The sequence below is a fragment of the Bufo gargarizans genome, chromosome 7 (genome assembly GCF_014858855.1).
Source record: "Bufo gargarizans isolate SCDJY-AF-19 chromosome 7, ASM1485885v1, whole genome shotgun sequence".
NCBI lineage: Eukaryota > Metazoa > Chordata > Amphibia > Anura > Bufonidae > Bufo > Bufo gargarizans.
Window position 1 is genome coordinate 20,491,724 of NC_058086.1, and position 27,944 is coordinate 20,519,667.

At 44.9% G+C, this 27,944-nt stretch overlaps 1 protein-coding gene across 1 annotated transcript in view; it reads left to right on the plus strand.

Moving 5' to 3' along the window:
• Positions 1-16,903: 16,903 nt before the first annotated feature.
• LOC122944114 (inter-alpha-trypsin inhibitor heavy chain H3-like) overlaps positions 16,904-27,944 on the plus strand; it is a 64,020-nt gene continuing 52,979 nt past the window's right edge. The window contains exons 1-2 of the mRNA XM_044302347.1: positions 16,904-17,005; positions 24,162-24,347. Coding sequence (XP_044158282.1) covers positions 16,904-17,005; positions 24,162-24,347 — 288 coding nt within the window. The remainder of the gene's footprint in view (positions 17,006-24,161; positions 24,348-27,944) is intronic.

Here is a 27,944-nt window from a genome sequence, read left to right on the forward strand (position 1 = left end):
ACGCGACTTTTCTGCCTGGCGCGGACAGGCTTGTTTGCGTGTGCTAGGCACGCTCTCATGTGATAGAACAGTGCTATCAGTGACTGGGTTTCTGGAGGCAGTAGCTGCAAGCGGTGGGATGCTGGGAGAGGCCATAGGGATAAGGGCCTGCGAGATGGATTGGGTGATAACCGAAGACATAGATCCCATAGCAGAAGCAATCGCCTGGGATATGGATTGCTGCAGGGCCAGAGCTTGGGCATCAGCAGGGGACATAGAAAAAGCACCAAGGGCAGGGGAAGATCCCTGGGGTATGGGGACCAGAGAGCTGGGGGCAGGGGAAGCCTAATCCTGAGCAGACATTCTAACCAAGGAGTTAGTCACTCCAGAGATTTAGACTAAATAAGGGAAACTGCTGTCCTAACCTAACCTGTAACGCTGGTCGCAAAATGGCGCCGGGGCAGACAAAGCGCGGCCGCCGGAATCAAAGGACACACACCCCCCGCTCATAAAAGCCAATAGGAGCGGGGAGGAAAAGATGCCGCCCACAGAAAGGACCGCCCCGGGAGGCGCGTCCCGAGAGCAGTCGGGGATAGCAAGATGGCACCCGTGACCTCGCGCCGAGAGCTTCCAAGATGGCGCCCGAACTCTCGTACCTCGCGAGAACTCGGGCACAAGAAGAAGGACGAGCGAAGCCGAATAAGAGGGGAAATATGGCGCTAACCGCCCAAGAGGACAGGAACTGGAGGATACAATAACCGGTGAGAAGGGGAGGAGGCAGCGGGTAAACAAGGAATGAGGCAGAAGAAAAACAGAACGCAGCAGCGGCGTCTACAGGATATAAATATATATATATAATATAAATATAATACAACCCAAAGATAGAGACAACTCCCAATAGCTGAGTGAGAGGCCCCCCCCCGAAAGAGAGATAATACCGCTAAAGAAATATAGATACAAAAGAGAATTATATAAATCACACAAATACGACAAAATCTCAGACTACTTATCTGCTATGGAGCAGCAAAGAAAGTGGAAGTGTTCCCTGAGGAAGGGCTACTTATGGACTGATGGGAGGGAGGGGTTACCCTTAGGGGTGTTTCTTTTGTTACCATGGTTACTCTTCTTGCTGCTATGGAAATTAGTAAAGGAAGAGAAAGCAATATGAGCCTCCGTGTCTTGTGATAAAATTTAAGATTACACTCACCGGTAATCACTTTTCCATGAGCCCATGACAGCACCCTTGAGAGACCGCCTCCATCCTGGACAGGAAACAGGAACTTTCGTGGAGAGCTCTTAAGGAGAGACTCGGCCCCTATACCACCAGTTATTTGCAAGAACATGTCCTAAAACACATCTAACAACCTACTAAACATATTTATTATTTTTTTTTATTATTTTTTTAGGGAGGGAATAAATGCTAGGTGCTGTTATGGGCTCATGGAAAAGTGATTACTGGTAAGTGTAATCTTAAATTTTCCTTACGCTTATGACAGCACCCTTGAGAGAAGACTAGAATAGAAGAAATAGTCTAGGGGGGGACAACTGCCTGTAGGACTTTCCTACCAAATGATAACCGATCACTAGAGTCTAGACCTATCTTGTAGTGGTGGAAGAAAGTACAAGGAGACTTCCAGGTAGCGGCCCTACAAATCTGCTCTAGGGATGCGTCTGCTCTTTCTGCTCAGGAGGTAGAGCTAGATCTGGTTGAATGAGCACCAAATACTAAAGGAGCGGGTTTCCCTGTTGAGTGATAGGCTAAAGAGATGGTACCAACTATCCTTCTAGATAGTGTTCTAGATGAAACCTTATTACCTTTGTTCTTCCCCAAAACTGAACAAAAAGTCTAGAGGACTTTCTCCAGACACTAGTGATTTCTAGGCACTGTAAAGGGCATCTCCTCACATCTAGACAATGTAATTTCTTCTCTTTCTTATTCTTTGGGATCTGACACAGAGAAGGTAGAACAATATCTTGGAACCTATGGAAAAAAGAAACCACTTTAGGAAGAAAAGAGGGAACAGGTTTAATGATAACTCTGTCATCCAAGATATTAGTATAGGGAGGAGAGGTAGAAAAAGCAGAAATATCACTCACACGTCTGGCAGAGGTGATAGCGATTAGAAAAGCTGTTTTAAATGACAGAATTTGAATTGGTAATTCCTGAAGAGGTTCAAAAGGAGGTTCCAGATAAAACTGTGTTGAGTTCCCACGGGGGAGCGGCGGATCTAATCACCGGATTGGTTCTGCTAACTGCTATAAAAACTGCTATAAACTGCTATAAAAAACCTCCTAACCCACTTATAATTGGCGAGAGAAAAATCAAAATGCAGTGAGGGCTGGGACCTGCACTTTGAGTGAACTGAATCCTAGTTTTTTATTAAGCCCACTCTGTAGAAAATCCAAAATTTCTGGCATCGGAGGAAGACTCAGGGGATCTATTGGGATCTTAGAGAAGCTCAAAAACGTATTCTACAGTATATTCTAAGATAGATTGTGGAGGTAATTTCCTTCCTTCCAGATACCAGGCTGCTAGATGAAGATTTGCTACTTCTGGATTCAGGATCGGACCCTGAAACAAAAGATCCCTTCTGTCTGGAAGAATCCATGGGTCCGTGAGAGACAATTTCCTGAGCCAAGTGAACCAAGCTCTTCTTGGCCAAAAGGGGGGGACCAGAATAAGTGTTGTCTTGTGCTGTCTCAATTTTTGTAGTACTCTTGGTATTAGCCTTAGAGGTGGAGAGGCATAAAGCAGATGATCGGGCCATGGGAGGGCGAAGGCATCTATTCCTGTAGTTAGATATTCTGGATGTATTCTGGTTGGCACTTCCTGTTCTGCCTGGTAGCAAAAAGATCTATCTGAGGACAGCCGCAAAGTTCAATTATCTGGTTAAAAACCTCCTGGTTTAGAGTCCATTCGCCTTGGTCTAACCGGTTTCTGCTTTTTTGTTTTTTGTACCTATTAAATGAACCGATTTGATAAATGGTACGCAGGAAATAATCAGAGTAAAAATTTCTTCAGTTAGTGACATAAGATTTTCTGATCTTGTACCTCCTTGTCTGTTTAAATAAGATACTACTGTAGCGTTGTCTGAAAAAATCTTCACTCCTTTTCCTTTTATTTTGGAGAGAAAATCATCTAGAGCAGCGTTCCCCAACCGCCGGTCCATGGCCCAGGACCGGGCCCTGGAAGATTGTTTGCCAGGCCGTTGATGACTGACATGGGGGCTGATGGATGGCTAAAGATTGTGGGATTGAGCTGAGGCATTAGGGGTCTGATCTGAGGTCTGATTAACATTGGGGGTCTGATTGCTGGTCTGACCTGAGGTGTAATGAAATTTTTTTATTTTTTATTGTTCCACTCTAAAATCTAGGTGCATCTTATATAGGGCGAACATTTAGGTACAGTGCTGCAGAGACCAGTGCAGCAGAGACCCTAGTCAGTTTATATAGGCGTTATATAGTGTTTTGTTATGCACGTGAATCAGTCAGCGCTGACTAGCACAACCTAAGCTCCCCACCCGGTCCCTGGGAAAATTATCTTGCATGAAACTGGTCCTTGGTGCAAAAAAGGTTGGGGACCACTGATCTAGAGCAAAAAAAAAACGCTCTCAGTTCCCTCATATTCTGAGAATCCTGACTTTCTAAGGGACTCCACTCTCCCTTGTTGACTTCCGACTGGCAGTATGCCCCCCATCCCGTTTGACTTGCATCCGTGGTAATTGATATAATGGGCCTCCTGACCGACTGGAACCGAGGAGGCCCATGGAGATGGGTGGTCTCTAGGACACATAAATGTTGCTAGGCAACCCCTCTGAGAAGACAGAGGATGTCACAACCCTGCTCCAAAACAGCACCGAAAGATAAGGAGGATACCATGTGGAAACAACAACCGTATCCAATGACGGCACCCATACACCACAGATGCAGAGCACCGGCGTCCATGGGTATTGACTGTTGCCACGCCCCACTGAAGAAACTAAGGCATCTAGAGCCGTGGCATAGTTGAACTGCAGCAATACAAGATGCATAGGTATTCCTGTGTAAGCGGATCACTTGTGGAAGGGGAAATGCAACAGGAAGCACGGTGATGGGAGAAGGCTAATGCATACGGCAGGTACAGAACCCAGTGGAGAAACAATGCCGCCACCTACTGAAGGGGGGAATGCATATGTCCGGCACTAAAACCAGTGTAACTGTACTTAGTCCACCTACCGCAGGGGGAAAAATATAAGGCAAGTACTGTATCCGTAGTAGTGCAATTACTCCGCCTATGGAAGGGGTAATGCATACAAGTGCTGCTAGCGGAAGTGGTCATGCTTACAGCAGGAACTGAATGCAACGGTAGAGAGATTACGCCATTTATGGAAGGGGTAATGCATATGTCGTATCCAGTACCCTGTGAGAGTGCAGTAACTCCACCTAAGGAAGGGGTAATGCCTACGGTAAACACTGTAACCGGTAATAATGCCATAACGCCACCTATGGAAGAGGCTAATGCAATTCTGTCCCCTAAGGAAGGGGAAACGCCTACTGGCGTCACTGAAAACAGCGCTCTAGCAGTTAGTTCACCTATAATGCCTAAGGTAAGTATTGTATGCAGCAGTGGTGCAAATACTCCACCTGAGGAAGGGGGTAATACAGAGGACAAGAACTGCTGGCTACTGTGGAGGCAATCTTGAAAGATTGCAACGGATTCGAGTGAGGGCCCGAATTACTGATTCCCCCCCCCTCGGACCGAACCTCCCCAGGAATGGGAGGGTGCGTCTGATCGAGACCCTAGGGGGGAAGGTGGGGGTGCGGAGATGACCGAGGAGAAAATGTTCTGCTCTGGCCCGCTTGCGCGCAGTTCTACCTCTTAGAAGTTTGGTGAGGATATATCAACCAAACTACCCAGAGGGTGGAGTGTGAACTAGAGGTCCGTCCACTGGAGTGCGTAGGCGGAGCTTTATCAACCAAACAACCCTGGAGGATGGATTGGGAACTCCCAGAGGATCTCCACTGGATCGCGCAGGTGGAGAATTATCAACCAGACGACCCCGGAGGATGGATTGGGAACGTCCAGAGGTTCTGCACTGGAGTTGTGGTCCTCCAAATGGCCCTGGAGGACCGATTAGGAATCCAGAGGTCCTTGTGAAGTGCGCTAGAGAATTATCAACTACACGACCCAGAGAGTGGATTGGAATACTTCAGCTGTCCTCCCTGGATCTGTGCAGGTGGAGGATTATCAACAAATGACCCTGGAGGGTGGATTAGTAATTATGAAAGGTCCACCTTGGTACCACACAGACAGGGTGGTCCTGCGGTGATGAGGCTGAGGAGGGCCCGTAACTAGGATGCCCAACGTCAAGTGGGCAGAGAGCCAGGAAGGGGTTAACTGTTTTAACTTTAAGGCACCTTGTACTGGAGATAGAATACTCAGATAATCTGGTGCTGGCCGCAAGCGGTCGCTGGCCAGAAGGGGTTAAGCTGTCCTGAGGAAAGGGGGCAGGGCTCAGCGGCTTCTGGGGGGGTGACGGGAAGAATTTGCGCCACAGCGCATCCCCACCCCCTGCTAGGGATGTTATTGACCCCCTAAGTGCCCTGACACCAGCGGATCACATATAGAGTGGAGCCTCCTCCGTTTCCTTCCCTGTTTGTCCACCGGTGCATGTTCCCGTTCCGCAGCGGGGGTGGTCGGGCCTAAGTACTTGTGCATGGCTGACCGGAGCTGTCGGTCGGCCGCGGTGCAGAGGGACCTTGAGCGATAACGCATGTCGGTGAAGCTCTCCAGCTGTCTAATATACTCTGTGTTCCAGTTCCTCACCATCTCTGTTTGCGTCACTGATCCCCCCCACCGGCTAGGGGAGTTCACCCCGGACTAGGAAGAGCGCGGGCCGGAAGCTGCGGAGGCCGGCATCGTTCGGGTGTTAACTCCTTCCGGAGCAGCGCTTCCTGGTGCCCACTCCCGAAAGTGGCGGAATCTGGTGGTAACTGCGGGATTGGACAGGCCACAAGCCGAGAGGGCAGCGCGCTCATCTGACACCAGCTTCCGGCCCGCAGCGGAATCACTGATCCCCTGCGCACGGCCTCCCGCTGTGTGCAGCAGTGCCTGCTTGAATGTTATTAACCCCCTTGTGCCCACGAAGCTGTCAGGCAAGAGGGGAGGGAGAGGGAGTCCTGGTGCTACCATAAATAAGGCTGGTGCCTGTTTCCTGGTGCCCAAATCCAAGGAACAATTGCCACCAAAGAGGGAGGGATACTTACCTAATCCCGTGTACTCACCTCATCTTCATCCTCTTCTCTTCACCCTCCCTAAGTGGACGCGCAAGGTCACCTTTTCCAGCAGGGTCACCTCATCAGCAGCTGGCAGCGGAGTGGAGGAGTCTGGCATGGCGGGAGGGTCTTCTCTTTATCGGACCTGTGTGACCCTTCTGCTGGCGGGATGCAGGGAGCAAGGCTGCCCTGGTCCACCTTGTCTTCTTGTGGGGGAGGAGCCAGCGTGGCGGACCAACGCTGGCGTGCTCCCCCGGGAGAACAGTGAGGGAGGCAACCACCATTTCCCCCCTGTAAAGAAGGAAAATAAAAAAATTAAATAAAAAATCTTCAGGAGCTATGGGGTGGAATAAAAAAAACAACAGTTTTTGCAGTGGTAAAACTGACATGTTACCTTTCTTGTGTTTTAATAGTAAATAAAAATACGTCTACAGAGCTGTGTGAGAACTCATTTTGTTGTGGGGTGATCTGCAGTTGTTATTAATTTCATTTTGCAGTGTGTGTAACTTTTTGGTCACCTTTTGAAAGATTCTTTTAGGAGGTGATGCGACAAATCAGCCATTTAGTTTTTTTTTATTACACCATTCGACATACAAGGGTTGATTTTCGTGCAGTTAATCCCCTGAACACACCTTTAGAAAAAAGTAGCTAGCCATGCACCAAACATCACATGAACCACTGTGATAAATTGTCTGCATTTTTAGATGGCCTATGTTTACACTGTTACAGGTATAGTAAATCTTCCCCAGAGTGCCAAAGGCTAAAAACAAAAAGACGTAAAGGAGTTTGCACCGCGCTTCCATTTGCTGCTATGGGAGTTCTGGAAATAGCCAAGCGCTGCCTCAGCTTTTTCCGGCATTGCCTTGCGGTGAGTGGAGAGGTGGCCATCCATGCGTAGTACGCTCTCTATTCACCACTATGGGACTTCTGAAAATAGTGGAATGTGCTCCCATACAAGTAAGGCTACTTTCACACTAGCGCTTGATCGGATCCGTTCTGAACGGATCCGATCATATTAATGCAGACGGAGGCTCCGTTCAGTACGGATCCGTCTGCATTAATAACTTAGAAAATTTTCTAAGTGCGCAAGATGCCTGAGCGGATCCGTTCAGACTTTCAATGTAAAGTCAATGGGGGACGGATCCGCTTGAAGATTGAGCCATATGGTGACCTCTTCAAGCGGATCCGTTCCCATTGACTTACATTGTAAGTCTGAACGGAGCCGCTCGCCTCCGCACGGCCAGGCGGACAGCTGAACGCTGCAAGCAGCGTTCAGCTGTCCGCCTGTCCGTGCGGAGGCGAGCGGAGTGGAGGCTGAACGCCGCCAGACTGATGCAGTCTGAGCGGATCCGCTCCATTCAGACTGCATCAGGGCTGGACGGAGGCGTTCGGGTCCGCTCGTGAGCTCCTTCAAACGGAGCTCACGAGCGGACCGACGAACGCTAGTGTGAAACTAGCCTTAACGGAATGCAAACCACGCATGTGCAGTGTGCTCTTCTTCACTTTGATGGCCCCATTTTGACGAAATAAGCTGGTCCCAGAGGTGGGACCTGCACCTATCTGATATTGATGGCATATCCTAGAGATATGCCATCAATGTCTGAGACGGGTAACCCCTGTAAGGGGCTGAAAAAGCAAGAATAAAGGCCATTATATAGGAGGTGCCGCTGTCAATCACATCTACTTCTCCCATTCCCCATGCCATAGTTATACACTGAACTCAAGTTTGGCCAATTTAATATATGTTATTTAAATATATTTATTGTATTTTTTGTCAATTTTTTTTTTTACATTTCTGTAACCCTATTGAGGGATTGATAATTTTGATTACATGTGCTAAATAAAAAGGTGGAGTCACTAAATCATAGGGTATTGCCATTTATAGCATATCCAAATAAGATGTTACTTGTACTGTTAATGGATGCAGCTGCTTGCATCTGGTGCTGTGATGATGTCACAACGGTGGGTTTGGCTTGGGCATGATGTCACACAATGCATTATGATGTCACCTCCTGGGGGTTCTATACAGCGCCTCCAACCAGTGGAAGCTTGTTTCTGCTTTGCCATACTTTGGTGATAGGAGACTGCCCTCTTGGAGACAATGAGGATCATTCTACTACTTGCGTTTTTGGATTTAATCCAACCTTCGCACTCAATGCTGGTAAGTATTTTCTCTTATTGATGGGGGGAAAGATTATTCCTAGGAATTCATACCCAGAATCCCTGAAGTCTAATGTACTCTGGGGAGAAAGGATATAACTGGATGTACTCGATTGTCTCTTCCAGGACTTTTCATACTGGATAAATACCATTCTGTTCAATGAGAGTCCAGCAAATAACCCAAAACCATGGAAGTTTGAGGTAAGTGTTCAAGTACTATCCATACGATATAAGATTTATTATTATCATGATTAGCACATCCTTGTATATATCTGTATGTTCTTGCCTGACATATTATAGTATGTTATGTTTCAGGACTTCCAGTCTGAGGACACTGTTCCCCACATAAGAATAATATACCATCTCTTTGGGGTGAGTTTACTATTACTTTACTGTCTGTCCAGAGCCGATACAACTATTAAAATACTTATAGACAAGGGCACATGCTAAGAAGGGGAGCTCAGGTCATGTTCAAAATGGTTATCCTAAGCCAACACTTTAAAGCAAGCCCAAATCCTCATGTACATAGCAGCCCCTACTATAAGCATCACTAGCATCGCCTGATCCCAGGTGTCCACAGTCCTATATAACAGATTATGTTTTGTTGCAGGAATTTTTATCAAATCCAGTTGATGACCTGTATGTTCCGCCGGGTCATAGACAGACACGAGAGTGTTGCATTGATGTAAGTTCAGCTCATAGATTCAGCATGTAGTTATTATTTTACCTGCCTCAGCTCCTTTACTCATGGGATCCATGTGCTTATTCTCACTATGTTTTACAGAATAATCAACCGAAATCCACTGCACCCCTAGTGAAGCCAACAATGTTTCAGAGGACATATAAATGGATAATATCAAAGTTCTCAAGGGTAAGCTACAAATTCCCACATGATCTGTGTTTGCAGTCAGCCATATTACTCTTCCGGATCTGTTCCATGCTAGAAAATAAAAGCTGCTATTAAGTCTCAAAGGTTGCAACTTAGTCTTTCTTTCTGCTGTTTCTTACTTTTACAGGACACACCACCTGTGGTCTGCAGACAGGTCCTATTGGACTGTGTTGGAACATATCGAGCTCGGCTCATCCATGGAACGGTGTGTGTTGGATTGATGTCACCAGTCATTTTACTACTGATCTTGGCTGTATGGTTTATACTAAGCCGGCAAGAAGATGAAATGTCCCATCAGCATCCAAGGCTCTCAGCTGCCAAGAACCTGCACATCAACAAGAAGATTGTGGAAGATCCACCAAGGGCTGATTCCAAAATTGTGCAAGGCCCTGTGTCAAGCAAGCATGTGAGATTCAGTAAAGCGGTGCATGTCCGACTGATACCTCCTAACCACCATAATATAAAGGCTCCTTCCAATAAAGAACATCAAGAAAGAGAATTCATCTATGACCCTGATCCCAACTAAAGCATCCTGTCACGGATCCTGCACTCCATCAGACGCATCAGGTGCTGCAAAAAAGGAAAACTGATGTAACAAAGAGGAACGTTACAGCTTTTATGGAGGAGATCACGAGTCTACTCCATGGTCGGACGCGCCATTTTCTAGAGTTTAGTAATAAATCTTACGGGCAGCACGGTGGCACAGTGGCTAGCACTGTTGCCTTGCAGCGGTGGGGTCCTGGGTTAACATCTGGGACAACATCTGCAAGGAGTTTGCATGTGTTTTCTCCGGGTATTTCGGTTTCCTCCCACACTCCAAAACATACGGATAGGGAAAATAAAAAAATAATAATAATGAAAACACGTGTCAGTGTCGTTTTTAAGGGGTTATAAATGGGCCACTGTGGCTCTATATGGGACATTTTTAGACCAACAATCTGTAAGATCTGTCATCTTCCAGACGGGCTGCTGTGCCTACAAGGATGAGATTAGTTGAAAGACTGTAAGACAATCATATGTAGTACTACGGTTGTCCTGGACTGATACAAAAGGCTGCAGAACCAGTAACCCGGGGATAGTTATGTTGTGACAACACCACAAACCGTATTCTGTCTGCATCTGTAGTTCCGTTTTGCGGCTCCGAAGAAATGATGGAGCATGTCCTATTCTTGTCCGCAATCATGGAAAATAATAGGGATTTCTATCATAGGGCTCCAAAATGCGGAATGCGCACAGCCGGTATCTGTGTTTTGTGGATCTGCGATTTGCGGACCGCAATACACTTACAGACATGTAAATGGACCCTAAAGGTGGAGGAGGATAGGAAAGAGCTTCCAACATACATAAGGAGCCCTGGATGTGATAGCCTGGAGGGTGAGCAGAGTCTGCTGATATCCAGGTAATGTCTCCCATTGATGGACACACTCAACCAGTCTGTGGTGTAATGTGTGTCAGAGAACTACAAGTCCCAGCAGAGACCATGACTCTTGAGAGTAGAGAGTGGCTAAGAAAAGTGGTGCTGCCTATGGCCACCAGTAAAAATTTAAATAGTAAAGCTCTTGTTCTACATGTAGATGGCTGACCCTAGCCGATTATTGCACAATGTATAAAGTAGGGTTGCATCGGGTATCGAAGTATCGATACCCAATCAATACTGTTTGACCCAGATTGATTCAATACCAGGATTTGCTATTTTCCGATACTAGGCTATGCTACTGTAGGCTATGCTACTGTACTGCATATTATCAGTTAGAGAACATGGCACGTGCCACGTTCTCCTCAGCAGCAGTGGAGGAGGCAGTCCCTACCCACTGTGATGTGCCGCCACTGCAATCAATGAGAAGAGTAGTGAGGAGGAGGAGAAGGGCTGTGGCCACTGCGACACCAATGAATATAATACTGGGTTGGGGGGGTCAGCAACGGGTGTCGGCCGTATCAAATACCCGGCACCTGGCCTTAATGTCAGTTCCTATTTAAATCTATCAATTTTATTTTGCAACACAATTATTTCTCCTCTATGGATAAAATTTATCTCTAGCAAAAGGGTACTGCGATGGGGAAGAAATTTGCCCCATCGTATGCTAACCTTTTTATGGGTCACTTTGAGGAAAAGATGGGACTTCTCTCACATCCCAATATTCGACTATACAAACGGTACATAGATGACATTATCTTCATCTGGGATGGTGATGCAAGAGATCTATGCACTTTCGTGGAAACACTAAATAAAAATAGCTGGAATCTCTCATTCTCTTTTGAGTACAGCCAGAGAGAAATAACCTTTTTGGACCTTCACTTGAGTGCAAAGGATAACTGCATCACGACCAGAACACACTTCAAGCAGGTCGACACTAACAACTGTCTTGATTATAAGAGCTGTCATCATTACCGTTAGAAAAATAATATTCCATACAGTCAAATGCGTAGAATACAGATGAATTGCTCCGACAAAAAAACACTACAGGGACAACTAGAGACGATAGGAAAGAGATTTCTGGAAAAAGGCTAGCCCAAAGGCCTTAATGCAGACTCAAAAAGAAGGACCCTTGAGACCAGAAAAGAGCCTGTCCCCACAACCAATGTAGATGGAGGAAAGAAATCCAAGCAATTTCCTTTGAATTTTATCACTCGATACAATTCACAACATCTCGCCATCAAAAACACCTTCATGAAACATTGGCCGATCTTGTTGAAAGATCCGATTATTGGCAAAAGTATCCCTCAGGCCCCTGTTTTGACATTTTGGAGAGCCAGAACACTGAAAGAAATTTTGGCCCCCTCATGCCCTAAAATTGGTGACACAGACAAACTAACAACAATGGAGAGGTTTTTGGCAAACACTGCCCACCCTATCAGGGTAGGGTCTTTTAGATGTGGGAAGGCTCTGTGCAAATGTTGCGCTATGATTTCTCATAACACCAAAGTGTTATCCCTTGCCAAGTTGGAGGGTACGATCCCCTTGCGGCAAGAGATGAACTGTGACACATCTTTTGTTGTATACCTACTGTATTGCTCTTGTGATATATACTACGTAGGTCGCACCACACAATCTTTACGCGAACTGATGAACGAACACCGTTCGAATATCCATCGCAAAGTGGTCACCCACATTGTTTCCCGACATTTCTCTATCCATCACGACGGGGACTCTAGTTCAATCCGTGTCACGCCTTTGGAGTGGGTTTCTTACTCGTACCAAACCCTCTGCCGCAAGGAGATGTTTTGGATTTTCAAATTAAATACCCTGACCCCGTTCGGGTTGAATGAATCTCTAGAACATTCTAATTACTAAAATTCCACCATCAAAATTGCATGCTACTCAGATAGCTAAAATACCAAAAACCATAATATGATTCCTTTCAGTTATGTTTCCACTATACTCCCGTGATCTTTTGCACCAATACACTGGGTTCGTTACTCAGACTTACCGCCTAAAATAGGTACAAATACCCAATGCAGAGTGCCACTCTGTAGTAAAGAAATGATAATGTGACCCAATTTTGATTTCAGTCTATTCTTTTATTTATTTATTCATTGATATCTGAATCTTATCATCCATTCTATTTATTCATTATTTATTCATTATTAATTTTCTATGTAAACACGAATTATGATATATCTAATCATGAACTACAGAATAGGAAGGGGCGAACTATATTGTATTATATTGTATTTAATCATGAACCACATGGTATGAGCGAATTTTTATATATACAGATTTTGTATGTATGTATATATATGTATGTGTATGTATATGTATATGTGTATATATATATGTTATTGTGTTTACTTATATATATTTTTTATTCATTATCCATTATTATTTCATTATCTCATCATTTAATCAGTCTTTCATTCATACTCTATTAATTATTTACAACTCGTATTATGGTTCAATCATTATTTTATTAAAGCGTACAAATGAAAAATGTACATATATATCCAATATGTATACATGAAAACTACAGAGGTCGTAAACTGTTCACACAAATAGGTCTGAGGCAGTAGTATATTCTATAGTTAAAATTGTAGAACCCTTATTGCAAATAACAAGCCCGTGAGGGCTTCTGGACATGAATCCAAGAGCACATACAGCATATGTTCTCCAAATTCCAGACCCGTACCACATAGGACAAGGAGAGACATCACAAGACACGACAGACCGAGACAGGACATAAACAGAAGGAAGAAGGGAAGGAGGTGCATAGAATATAAAGGTTCTGCTTAGAACAGAATTTAGGAGCCGTTACCTGGGATAACACCCGTCGTCAGCCAGTCATGAAACGATGTGGAGGAGCGAAACTGGTTCCATGGGTCCCAAGTCCCCCAGAAGGCCGAAGCAGATCCCGAATCCACAGCGCCTAACTCATCCATACGGACTAGTGAGTCCAGAGCGCTGGACCAGGTCACTCTCAAAAGACTCTCCGAGGACCTCCATTGACGGGGAATTATCTGTCTCATAGCTAATATAAAGAAGCGAAGGGCACCCTTTTTGATCTGCGAAATTCGCCCTGAGAACATGGATAAAAGAGCTAACGCAGGAGAGGGTGTAATAGTAGCTTTGTATAAGAAATTATATATTATATATATATATATTATATTATATATATTATATAAGTCAAAGATCTCCTGCCACAGGGGAGCCACACCTGGACAGTCCCACCAAATATGTGTCATGGAGCCCCGCGTCTTAAGACACCTCCAGCACGCATCAGGAACCTGAGGATAAAATTTGTGTAGTCGCACTGGGGTCCTATACCATCTGGTAAGGATTTTATAATTAAGTTCCTGCAAATTACAGGACACCGTTAATTTATGAGTGAACATAAGTGATCTAGACCATTGGTCTGTAGAGAAGGTAGACCCCAATTCTGATTCCCAATCAGACATGAATTTGAGTTTAGTTCCTTGAGTGCCTGTGGATGAATCCTCTTTCTCCCCAGAGTTCAACATGGCATACATTAAAGATATAGCATGATCAGGAGCTGACCTTGCTGTGCACATTTTCTCAAATTCAGTCAACGGAGGGCATGACCGTAATCCAGGTATCAGGGATTTAATAAAGCTTTGCAACTGAAAGTAAAGGAGCCAGCGTCCAGGGCCTGCAGGTATAATGTGGGAGAGGTCATCCAAGGGGAGCAGACCATTCTGTTTAAAAACATCTATCAATTTGATCTGATGTCTATTCCGGTCTCCCAGAGCTGGGAGCTGACACAAACCTATAGGGAGATCCGCATGGCCCGTGAGTGTCATAAGAGGACCAGGAGAACGTATAAGGCTAAGTTTGACCGCAAATTTAGCCCATAGTCTAGCCAGGGTGTATAAAAGCATCAGGGATTGTGAGTTAGGTAATAAGCCCAAGGAGGTAGGGGACAACCAAAAAATTCCAGTAGCCAAATGTGGTGCCATTTCATGTTCAATATCTACCCATAGTTTGGTAGAGCGGTTGTGACATAAATCAAGCACACAATTCATGATCGTCGCTCTATAGTATGAGATAAAATTTGGCAGTCCCGTACCTCCCAAAGCTTTAGAGCGGGACATCAAACTGTAACTAAGTCTAGCCCTGGGTGCTCTCCATATAAAAACCGATACCATTCTCCTGATCTTAGCAAAATAGGTTAAAGGGATTTTACAGGGGATCGTCTGAAACAAATATAAGAGGCGCGGTAGAATGTCCATTTTAACCACATTAATCCTCCCGAACCAAGAGATCTGGAATGGAGTCCATTTATGGAAACTGGATTCAATAGCCCTAAGCAAGGGTAAATAGTTAAGTTTAAAAACATGTGTCAAGTTTGCTGGGATGTGAACTCCTAAATATTTGATGTGTTGGGTGTTCCACTTAAAGGAGAAAGAGTCCTTTAAAGAGTCGGCCTCCCGTTGGGGTATGTTTATATTTAAAATCTCTGATTTCTGCACATTAACTTTAAAGTTACTAAGGCGTCCAAAGAGATCAAATTCATGAAGAATTGAAGGCAGGCCAATCCTGGGCGAGGTTAAGTAAATAAGCAGATCGTCTGCGAACAGGGATAGTTTGTGTTCCGTACTACCAAGTTTGAGGCCCGAGATGGAAGTATTTGCCCGAAGAACATTAGCAAGGGATTCCATCACAAGAGTGTATAAAAAGGGCGACAAGGGACATCCCTGATGCGTTCCATTCCGGATCTCAAAAGGGGCAGACAGAAGACCATTGACACGAGCACAGGCTGAAGGGGAGGAGTAAAGGGCTAATATCCTATAGATCATTTTGTCTCCCAAGCCAATGTGGCGCAGGGTTTCCTCCAAAAACCGCCAGCTTACCCTATCAAACGCCTTCTCAGCGTCTACAGCGAGAAGGCATAGCGGAATTTTGGTGTGTTGCGCCCTCGCTATCAGACCTAACGTTTTAAGTGTATTATCCCGGGCTTCCCGTCTTGGTACAAATCCCACTTGCTCCCTGTGGATACAGCCGGGGATGTGGGGATGGATTCTCAGCGCCAAAAGCTTGGCATACATCTTGAGATCCACATTGAGCAAGGAGATAGGCCTATAATTAGAACATGAAGCTGGGTCCCTGCCTGGTTTTGGGATAACCGTGATATGAGCCTGGAGGGCTTGCCTAGTAAATGGACAATCCGGTGAGATGGAGTTAAAGGTTTTAACCAATAAGGGTGTGAGATCGTCTCGGAGGATTTTATAAAACCGAGAGGTCATCCCGTCAGGACCTGGGGATTTCCCATTCTTCAGATTCTTGATCACTGATTCTAGTTCAGATAGGGTAAAATCATCTTCCAACGTGGCCGCATCTTCACCCGGTATGGGGGTGGGGCCAAATTGGGTAAGGTACTCACGAGTTACATCACCAAGGGAGTCCCGCGGGGGAGTAGACGATGGGACATTATATAAGGACGCATAAAAGGATTGGAATTCTGCCGTGATATCTACTGGATTATGCACGGACCCTCCTGCAACTGTATTAATTGAAGGGACGTGAGTCAGAGTAGTTCGGGGATGCAAGGCCATAGCTAGCCAGCTACCACATTTATTACCATATTCAAAAAACCCGTGTCTAACTTTATCTCTAAAACAAAAGGAATTTCTGGTCGAGGATCTGCAGAATTTGATGTTGAACTAAAGAAATGTCTGATTTTAGAATATCAGAAGGGGCATTCTTGTTCAAATTTTCTTTCATGGCGAGATCAGATAAAAGAGACTTCAATTTGTGGGAGCGTTCTTTTTTTTAATCTGGAACCATGTGAGATAAACACCCCCCTAAGCACGCATTTGAGGGCCTCCCATTTAATAGGGGGGGCAGTCAAATCCGATAGATGATCCGAAGTAAAGTCAGTAATAGCTTTCCGGATGTCTGCTAAGCAGGCTGTATCTGACAGCAGGTTGTCATTCAGTCTCCATGAGAAGGGCCGGGGGCAGGAAGGTTGGGAAGAAATAATGCCACACACCGGTGCATGATCAGACCACAGGCGAGTGTCAATAGAGCATTTAGGCCAGGAATCCAGCAGTTGTTGAGATATAAAGATATGGTCGAGTCTACCATAACTGTTATGGATTGGGGAGTGGAAGCTATAATCCCTGATACCTGGATGTAAAATGCGCCACAAATCTACCAGGCGAAGTGCCATGAGCTCAGATTTGAATCTGCGCAAAGAACTCGGGGAGATCGAGGACTTACCAGATGAGGAATCCAATCGCGGGTTCATCATCGTATGTCGTCTGTCCCTGGTTAGGAAAATAGACATTAGCTACAGTTATAACAGAGTGATCCACAGAGAGCTTAATGAAGAGAAACCTGCCTTTCAAATCTATCTCAGAAGACAAGACTGTATGGCTAAACGATTTGTGGAACCCTATAGAGACTCCTCCCGATCTGCTGGTGGGATTGGGACCATGGAACCAATTCTGGTAATAACGGTTAGTATAGCGGGGAACGGCACCTGTTTTAAAGTGAGTTTCCTGGATCATAGCAATCATAACTCTCTTTTTATGGAGGCTGTATAAAATCTGACTACGCTTCTCGGGTTTATTGAAACCCCTAACATTAAAAGTGCAAAACGATATGGGCGCCATTGTGAGTGACATTAGTGGAAGGAAGGCATAATCTTTCAGAACCCTTCAGTACCATCAGAAATACGGTAGTGGTATAGGGAAGGACACATGAGGAAGGGAAGACAGAAAGGGGCACAACAAAACACAAAAAAGTAAATATATAGAACATGTAAATCCTATTCGGAAGAACCGACACCGTCAGTTCAAAAGGTGCTAGGTGACGACTGAGGTCGTTCGCAGCGGTACGCGCCGCGATCCCTAAGTGAGGTAGGGAGAAAGCAAGGACCGACCGTCTCCTTACTGGACTCCAACTTACAATAACGCAAGTACAACATTTGCTGAAAGAAACAGGACAGGTGTGGATGAAGGTCTAGAAGACCCACCCACCAGAAAATAGTATGCATATAACGTCTATAACAGTATAGAACAATGAAGGTAACAGGAGGATGTAAATCCCTCAGGATAGTGAGCAAGAACACCCCAACAGTCACTCATCAGGATTAGGCCCACGTCTACGCGCTCTCTTCTGCTTGGGTGAGATCATCTGCCATCTTTCCCTCTGTGGGATCGGGATGGGTTGCCTCGTGCTAGGCCAGTCTGGCAACTCCAGAAGCGGGATATCGAAGGTCGAACAGAGGTTAGCGAGGTCTTCAAGGGATCTGAATACAGCTGACCTTCCTTCTTTAGAGGCAGATAATTGAAATGGGTACCCCCATCTGTACGGAATGTCCTTGGCTTTGAGTGCTGTCAAAAGCGGTTTCAGCGCTTTGCGTAGCTGTAAGGTGCGTCTAGCTAGATCCTGTAGAATGATGACTTCTTTGTCAGCATGCATGATCTTGCCCGCCGATCTGGCAGCTTTCAAGATGGCTTCCTTATCTTTAAAGAAATGTATACGGCATATGACATCCCTGGGGCGGTTAGGGTCACTTAATTTGGGACCAAGGGCTCTGTGGATACGATCTATTTCAAGAGATTGTCCTGGATCTCTGGACAGCAAAGCATTGAAGAAGGAAATGGCCCATTTCTCAAGATCTTGTGGTAAAACATCTTCAGGGAGGCCTCTAATGCGCAGGTTGTTCCTCCTATTTCTATTTTCAATGTCTTCCAGATGTGTAATGATATCTTGGATCTGAGCAGAGTGTGTCTGGATGACTTGCTGATGTGAATCTAGGACTCCCAGTACTTGGTCCTGCACTTTTCCAGGCGAGCCATCCCTTCCTTGCACAACCAAGTGGGAACAAAATCAGGTGTGCATTGCGCAGTGCACACCTGATTTTGTTCCCACTTGGTTGTGCAAGGAAGGGATGGCTCGCCTGGAAAAGTAGTGGCGACTGGGCCCGACGTACTGTGGGACAGCCACCGCCATAAGGTTTTTAAAACTCTCCGTCTCCACCAGACGGAATGACAGCATTTCAAAGGCCAGTAATTTTGAAATGCTGGCATTCAGGGCCAGGGATCGCCGGTGGGTAGGAGGGTACTTCCTCTTCCGCTCCAGTGTTTGGGAGATGGAGAGCTGAACGCTTCTGTGGGACATTGTGGAGATGCTTGGTGACCCAGATGGTGGTGTTGCTGGCAGATTCTTTGTTTGCGGGGTGGCAGGTGGCACTGTCACTCCAGAGGTGGATGAAGAGGCAGAGACTGCAGCAGAAGAGGAACCAGGAGGAGCCAGAGACCTTTCTTGGTTTTTGAAGTGTCTACTCCACTGCAGCTCGTGCTTTGCACTTAGATGCCTGGTCATGCAGGTTGTGCTCAGGTTGAGAACGTTTATGCCTGGCTTCAGGCTCTGATTGCACAGTGTGCAAACCACTTGTGTCTTGTCGTCAGCACATTGTCTGAAGAACTGCCACGCCAGGGAACTCCTTGGAGCTGGCTTTGGTGTGCTCGGTCCCTTGCTGTGGTGGGCAGTAGCAGACATACTGTCTAGGGGACGGCCGCTCCGCTTTTGCACCCTGCTCCCTCTTCTGCTGTGCTGGTGGCTCTGTGTGACCACGGCCTCTTCCTCCGAACTACACAGGTCACTCGCATGACCTTGATTCCATGTGGGGTCGAGAACCTCATCGTCCTCCACATCATCTTCCACCCAGTCTTCACCCCTGCCCTCCTTGTCGGTCGGCACACTTTCGAAAGCCCCAGCAGTTAGCACCTGTGTTTCGTCATCATCCAAGATGTGCTGCGATGGTCCTCCCATGTACTCATCTTGAAACATAAGTGGTTGGGCATCGGTGCACTCAATCTCTTAACGCTGCTAACAGAATCATCAAAAAGCAGAAGAGACTGCTGCATGACTTGGGGCTCAGACTGCTTGGCTGATTTGCAAGGGAGTGAGGTGAAAGACTGATGAACATTGGCTGCAGGTGCCAACTCTGATCTGTTAGCAGGAGACTGGGTGGGAGACAATTTGAAGGATCTGGAGGCACTGTCAGCAACCCAATCTACTATCTCCTGTACTTGTTCTGGCCTCACCATTCGTAGAGCCGCATTAGGCCAGACCAAATACAGCTGCAGGTTCTGTCGCCTACTCGCACCTGAGGAAGGTGTTTCACTTGTGCGTGTAGCTGGCACAGATCGACCACATCCTCTTCCTGCAACAGGAGCTCCACTAGCAGCACCACGACTGGGGCCACATCCCTTATTTGACGCTCTCCTCCTATTTCTCAAATTTAGGATCTTGGACTAAATGGGTGTTTTTTTTAAAGCAGGATAGAACAACAGTATCTAAATGGTGTATCTCACACGTACAGATGCAGACTAGGCCGCAATTTAAGATTTTTACACAAAATGGGTGTTTTTATAATAGCAGAATAGAACAACAGTATCTAAAGGGTGTATCTCACAATGACATCTGCAGCAAAGGCTGCAAAATTATGTTTTTTGCCCTAAATGGGTGTTTTTCTAATAGCAGACTAGAACAACAGTATCTAAATGGTGTATCTCACACGTACAGATGCAGACTAGGCCGCAATTTAAGATTTTTGCCCAAAATTGATGTTTTTCTAATAGCAGAATAGAACAACAGTATCGAAATGGTGTATCTCACACGTACATATGTAGACTAGGCCACAATTTAAGATTTTTGCCCAGATGGATGGTATTGCCAAAAATGGGTGTTTTTTCAAAGCCAGAAAATTATTAAAGCATTTCAAGCTTGTTTTTAACAATAATATATGCACCAAAGGCTGCAATATTAAGTATTTTGCCCAAAAAGGGTGGGTTTTTTTTACTAACAGAATATGACAGCAGTATATAACGCTTGAATTTCACACGTGCAGATGCAGCAAGGGCTGTAAAATTGTATATTCTTCCCAAAAAGGGTGTTTTTTAAAACCCAGAAAATTATAGCTGCATTTCTAGCTTAAATTGCACACTGACTAATGCTGCAAAGGCACCAGATGTAGGATATTGACAAAAAAGGGTGTTTTTTTTTAAATCAGATTATTATTGCAGTATTTCAAGCTTGGATTTGAATGTCACAAAAGCACATATGCAGTGCTGGTGCACTGAGCTTGCATAAAATGGCCGTCGCCGCCGCCCAGACGAATAAAAGTTATTTTTCTCTGTCACTGGGCTCAGGGCAGGGTAAAAAGATTGTGCACTGCACCTACACAACAAAATCTATGTAGATTGCGGAGTTCAATTGGAGTTCTGATTAAAGATTCTGTCCTATTCTCTCCCTCACAGCAGCAGCAGGATCCCTACACTAAGCACAGCAGAGTGACGTGCAGCGCTACGTGACTCCAGCTTATATAGAGGCTGGGTCACATGCTGCACTGGCCAATCACAGCCATGCCATTAGTAGGCATGTCTGTGATGGCTTCTAAGGGCACACAGTTAAACGCCTTTCAAAAAGCGCCAAGAAATCGCCAAACACCGAACCCAAACTTTTACAGAAATGTTCGGGTTCGGGTCCGGGGTCCAAAAATAACTTTACAGTTCGGGTTCGTTCAACCCTAGTAGAGTGCAATGCCCGGCATATGGTGCAGGAGTCAGTAACCAGGCCTCTCCTTACTGGAGTGCAAATTTGGATTTGTAGTACATCCAACAATAGCAAAAACACAGTTCTCATAATATACAGTGCGTATCTCCTCAGATGGTTTAGTATGGAAATTATCGTACTCTTTCCTTTCTATCTTTCTCAAGTATCTTCCTGCAGAACCTAGTTCTAGTTATCTAGTAAACAAGTCATGTCCAAGTGTGAAGGGTGTCCCAACAGTATTCCCCTCACTGCAGCAAAGTCTAAATAGCTTAGGTAGCAGAATCCCTTACTGATTTCAATGCTCAGCAATGCAGATTTCTGAATTTTCTTGTCTCTTTCTTCCTTTCTGTAGATCTATGTAGCTTTAATCCAGTCCTTGGAGGAATTGAGTAAATGCAGTTGCTGCAAGCCGTAACTCTCTAGGCTCAGCAATGGGCAGATCCAGCATCCACACCCCAGCTTCCTGTAGGAGACTGTGCAGGTGTTGATTAACCCTGTCACTCCCATCCATAACCTGCGCTGCCGGAGGATGTGCCTAATTTACGACAAGGTGTAGGCCTCATAATAATAATAATAATCTTTATTCATATAGCGCCAACATATTCCACAGCGCCTTACAATTCAGGGGTTCATGTACAAACAAAAATACCATAGTAACAGACAAGTCGATTATTACAACAAGAGGAATGAGGGCCTTGCTCGCAAGAGCTTACAATCTATGAGGGGATAGGGGTGACACAAAAGGTAGAAGTGCTTGTTATGTATGATAGTCCAGCCATCTTGGGAGAATAGGGGAGCAGATATAAAGCCACATGAGCAGGTCTGCAGCCAATATACGAAGTGCTTCTGGGCGCAGTGGAGGCTCAGCTTCAGGGAATGATAAATGGGCTATGGAAGGTTAGATCAAGGGAGGTGATAGGCCACCCTGAAAAAAATGTGTTTTTAGCGAATGCTTAAAACTGTGCAAGTTGTGATTAAGCCTGATTTCTTGGGGTAGGGCATTCCAGAGAACCGGTGCAGCTCGGGAGAGAGAGGTTCGGATGTTTGTGGAAGTCAGTCGTAAGTCATTGGCTGAACGGAGAGCACGGGTAGGGTGGTAGACAGAGATGAGGGAAGAGATGTAGGGTGGTGCAGCACTGTGGACGGCTTTGTGGGTGAGGACGATTCTATAGTGTATGGGTAGCCAGTGCAATGACTGACACAGGGCGGAGGCATCAGATTAGCGGTTGGACAGATAGGTGACCCTGGCTGCTGCATTAAAGGGAACCTGTCAACTCTACTATGCTACCCTCACTGAGCGTTTCTAAATGATCATTGTGTTACCCTAAACATATAAATCTAACTTTTAATTTTATTTGCAGACGAATTCAATAAGTATCATTATGCATTTATATAAGTATTCCCGCCTTTTATGCAAATTAACATAAGAGTCAAATCTTACTTGTGTGACCAGAGAAGAGTCATATTTTCAAGCTCTGACTCATCTCAGGTTAATTTGCATATGTATCAAATCGTTTTTTTTAACACAATAAAAGCACACAGAGCTATGGGGACTGGGTATTGCGGATGTGCTAGCGGCCATCTAGCAACCCATGTCCTCAGCTTTATACCCAAAATCCCGGTGACAGGTTCCCTATAAGAATAGATTGGAGAGGGGAGAGTCTGGTGAGGGGGAGGCCAATTAATAGTGAGTTGCAGTATTCAAGGCGGGAGTGGATCAGGGCAACAATGAGAGTTTTTGTTGTTTCCATAGTGAGAAAGGGGCGGATACTAAAGATGTTTTTGAGGTGCAGGCGACATGAGCGGGAGAGAGATTGAATATAGGGGGTGAAAGAAAGATCAGTGTCAAAAGTCACCCCCAGACACCCCGGGCGTGCTGCCTAGGAGTGATGACGGTGTTGCACACCGAGAGGCAGACATCAGGTTTAGGTAGCTTAGTAGATGGAGAGAACACAAGAAGTTCCGTTTTTGAAAGATTTAGTTTCAGATAAAGAGAGGACATAATGTTAGAGACGGCAGAGAGACAGTCACTGGTGTTCTGTAATACAGCAGGTGTGATAGTCATAAATTAGGCACATCCTCTGGCAATCCATACACCTAGATTAAAATCTACTACAGCCACTGAGTAGAGTAAACTGGTGTAAATGATAGTGAATTTGCTGGGGCATACATCATGCCCCAACCCAGCCCCCACCACTGCCCAGTGTTGAGGACAGCGCAGAAACATTGCATGCGCTTACATTTAGACACACAGGCATTTGAATGGAGGAGACGTCACATGGAGGTGATTTGACTGGTCACATGACCCTCTATCAGCAGCCATTTTATAGATAGGACCTCTGTGTGCATAGCACAAAAAACTTGGCAAACAAGAGAACAAACCTTATGAAATATAGAAAAAGGCACAGAATTTCAACAAAAGCTATATTATCAGTAACCGCCATATAGTAATCCTACAGACACATTGGTCACAAGCAGACAGACACTGGCCAACCCCTTTAACATTCAGCAAAAAAGGTTGTATATTGCACAGTAATGTATGATTTTCCAATACACTATCCGTATCAATTATTCACAGCTTTCCATATCTGAGTTACTTCATTGGACAAACATTTATACTGGGCTATGAATGGTCAAAGAGATGCACTGCTCATTACTATCTGTAAAATCATCAGGGCTATGTCTATGAGCCGAGCACCATTATGTCCATTACATGTCCAGGATAATGAAGGGTTTTGCTGAATAACTCCAAGCAGAGATTTTACAAATTGTGAGATATTGATGCTGACAGTATACTGACGGTATGTGGATCATACATACTCGTTTCTTTACTTTTTTTTCTTCTTTTTTGCACTTTAGGACTTTTATAATGAAATTGAAAATCCAACATTGATTGACATAGAAGTGCAATATCCTGAGAATGCTATCGCTGACCTCACTCAGAACAACTTCAAACATTACTTTGAAGGGAGTGAAATTGTGGTCGCCGGACGTGTAACAGATAATGACTTGAATTCATTTACTGTGGATGTAAAGGCAAAGGGGGTAAGTGCAAACTGTATGCTGTAAGCACATACAATGTTTTCCAGGCTTTTCAAATTGATGACCTTAGAATAGGTCATTAATATAAGATTGTTGGGGGTCCGACACCTGGCACCCCTGCCGGTCAGCTGTAGGAAGAGAAGGCATGCGCTCCTGCCTATATTCATGCTCACTGTGGATATAGCAGCGGGGAGCAGGAAGAAAGACGCGGGACAGAACGTGTGCACGGCGTGTGCCTTCTCTTCATACAGCTGATAAGCGGGATGCCAGGTGTCAGAACCCGACCGATCTGATATTTATGAGGATAGGTCATCAATATGAAAAGCTTGGAAAACATCTTTAACTTTCTCTATGAAATGAGACCTTTGGTCGAATGGTATGATGGCCAATGTTCCTAATCACTGCTTTGAGATGTTCTTTTACTAAATATTTGACTCAAGCAAAGGTCTATTAAAATCAATAGCAGTTGAAATGTTGCCAGATTTTCAGTAACAGAAATTTCTGACCAGTGCCAAAGAGATTTTAGAGCTGCTTTATTCAGAAAACCCAAAATACAAGATAAAAAATTCAATATCACAGACTCCAGCAATGCGATCTTCTCAAATGTATCTATTGCAAATAAAAAAATAGTTTTCCCTTTTAAAGCTAACATTTTCATCTTATACAGAATTATGCAGGTGAGAGCTGGGACTGTGCCCATAAGGTTTTTTTACCCCATTTTTCTTCTCTCTATTTACTGACATAGATGAGTGCACAAAGTTATCCTAAAGGGTTTTGTGGAATTACTGTGGTGTTTAACACATATGCTCATGTAGTTGCTTTCCTTATGTACATATTCCCCTTGCTGCTTTTTTTTTCAATTTGGACTCTCCTGTATGAATCCTCTATGTAGCGTTTTCTGTTGCTTTATCCAACCAAACCCATGACGCTCTTCTCCTTTCTCTGCCACAGTTCCAGCACCGCCCCTAACAACACCCAGCTAGTTTATAGCTCCTATCACCCAGCTACTTACATAGACACTCCCCTATCACTGCCCCTAACAACACCCAGCTAGTTTATAGCTCCTCCCACCAGCAACTTACATAGACACTCCCCTATCACTGCCCCTAACAACACCCAGCTAGTTTATTGCTCCTCCCACCAGCTACTTACATAGACACTCCCCTATCACTGCCCCTAACAACACCCAGCTAGTTTATAGCTCCTATCACCCAGCTACTTACATAGACACTCCCCTATCACTGCCCCTAACAACACCCAGCTAGTTTATAGCTCCTCCCACCAGCAACTTACATAGACACTCCCCTATCACTGCCCCTAACAACACCCAGCTAGTTTATTGCTCCTCCCACCAGCTACTTACATAGACACTCCCCTATCACTGCCCCTAGCAACACCCAGCTAATTTATAGCTCCTCCCACCAGCTACTTACATAGACACTCCCCTATCACTGCCACTAACAACATCCAGCTAGTTTATAGCTCCTCCCACCAGCTACTTACATAGATACTCCCCTATCACTGCCCCTAACAACACCCAGCTAGTTGATAGTTCCTCCCACCAGCTACTTACATAGACACTCCCCTATCACTGCCACTAACAACACCCAGCTAGTTGATAGCTCCTCCCACCAGCTACTTACATAGACACTCCCCTATTACTGCCCCTAACAACACCCAGCTAGTTGATAGCTCCTCCCACCAGCTACTTACATAGACACTCCCCTATCACTGCCCCTAACAACACCCAGGTAGTTTATTGCTCCTCCCACCAGCTACTTACATAGACACTCCCCTATCACTGCCACTAACAACACCCAGCTAGTTTATAGCTCCTATCACCCAGCTACTTACATAGACACTCCCCTATCACTGCCCCTAACAACACCCAGCTAGTTTATAGCTCCTCCCACCAGCAACTTACATAGACACTCCCCTATCACTGCCCCTAACAACACCCAGCTAGTTTATTGCTCCTCCCACCAGCTACTTACATAGACACTCCCCTATCACTGCCCCTAGCAACACCCAGCTAATTTATAGCTCCTCCCACCAGCTACTTACATAGACACTCCCCTATCACTGCCACTAACAACATCCAGCTAGTTTATAGCTCCTCCCACCAGCTACTTACATAGATACTCCCCTATCACTGCCCCTAACAACACCCAGCTAGTTGATAGCTCCTCCCACCAGCTACTTACATAGACACTCCCCTATCACTGCCACTAACAACACCCAGCTAGTTGATAGCTCCTCCCACCAGCTACTTACATAGACACTCCCCTATCACTGCCACTAACAACACCCAGCTAGTTGATAGCTCCTCCCACCAGCTACTTACATAGACACTCCCCTATCACTGCCCCTAACAACACCCAGCTAGTTTATAGCTCCTCCCACCAGCTACTTACATAGACACTCCCCTATCACTGCCACTAACAACACCCAGCTAGTTGATAGCTCCTCCCACCAGCTACTTACATAGACACTCCCCTATCACTGCCCCTAGTTTATAGCTCCTCCCACCAGCTACTTACATAGACACAGTCTGAAGAAGGAGCACTGTGCTCTGAAAGCTTGCAATATTACTTTTTCTGGTTAGCCAATAAAGGTATTACTCCTATAATGGTTATTTAACATGAACGATACAGATCGTGTCAGGATCTGTTCAGAAAAAAACAATGGTTTTGTACACAAGTTGAATCCGTTTTTTCTGCAATTGCATTCAGTTTTTCAGTTTTTTTTTCTCCAAAATTGTACCTGGATTGCATTCATTTTTCTAGAGCGTGAAGAAAAATGGAAGAATCTAAATCTCCTAGAAACCATCAGTGAAAAATGCATTACATTCAGATGCCTTCTGTTTTTCACACAAGCCCCATTCACTTCTATGGGGTCAGAGCTGTGTGAAAAATGCAGAATATAGAACATGCTGCATTTTTTCCTGAAAGCAGAGATAAGTGAAAAACAATACTGATGTACACAGAGGATTCAGGCCAGATGCTATGTGTTCACTACACACATCGCATCCGGACAGAAAACCTGCTCATGTGAAAGAGTCCTAATGCTTTTGTATTCATTAACACAAAAGTATTCAACATCACATAATAAAACGTCTACAGAGGATCCAAAACCTCATCCAATATAAAACATTCACACAAATTGTTGCAAAATAGAGATAAAAAATGGCTCAAATGGAAAAATTTGAAGAAAAAAAAACAATACACCAAAAAATTAACCGAATAAAGATCAACCAGTAAAAAAAATAAACAAAACTAGATATATAAGATCTGGGGGCTCCTCATCTGACAATTTTTCTTGTGTTTTCTCATATTATATGAGCAACCGGGTGGTGAGATGGTATGGATAGCGTGTAATTTCTTGGATGGGATGATATACAACATGGTGTACATTTTGGATGATATGAAAATAAACAAAGCCTCCCCCTTTGTCTCTAGTGGCCTCTCAAGGATTTGAAAGTTAGGGCGCTTGCACAGTTGGTGGGACTGTCCAATCACCCTTACCTTTTAAAAATACATAAACCTAAATATTATATATCCATTGCATATATGATAATTGTAAATCTTTACAACAAATGTG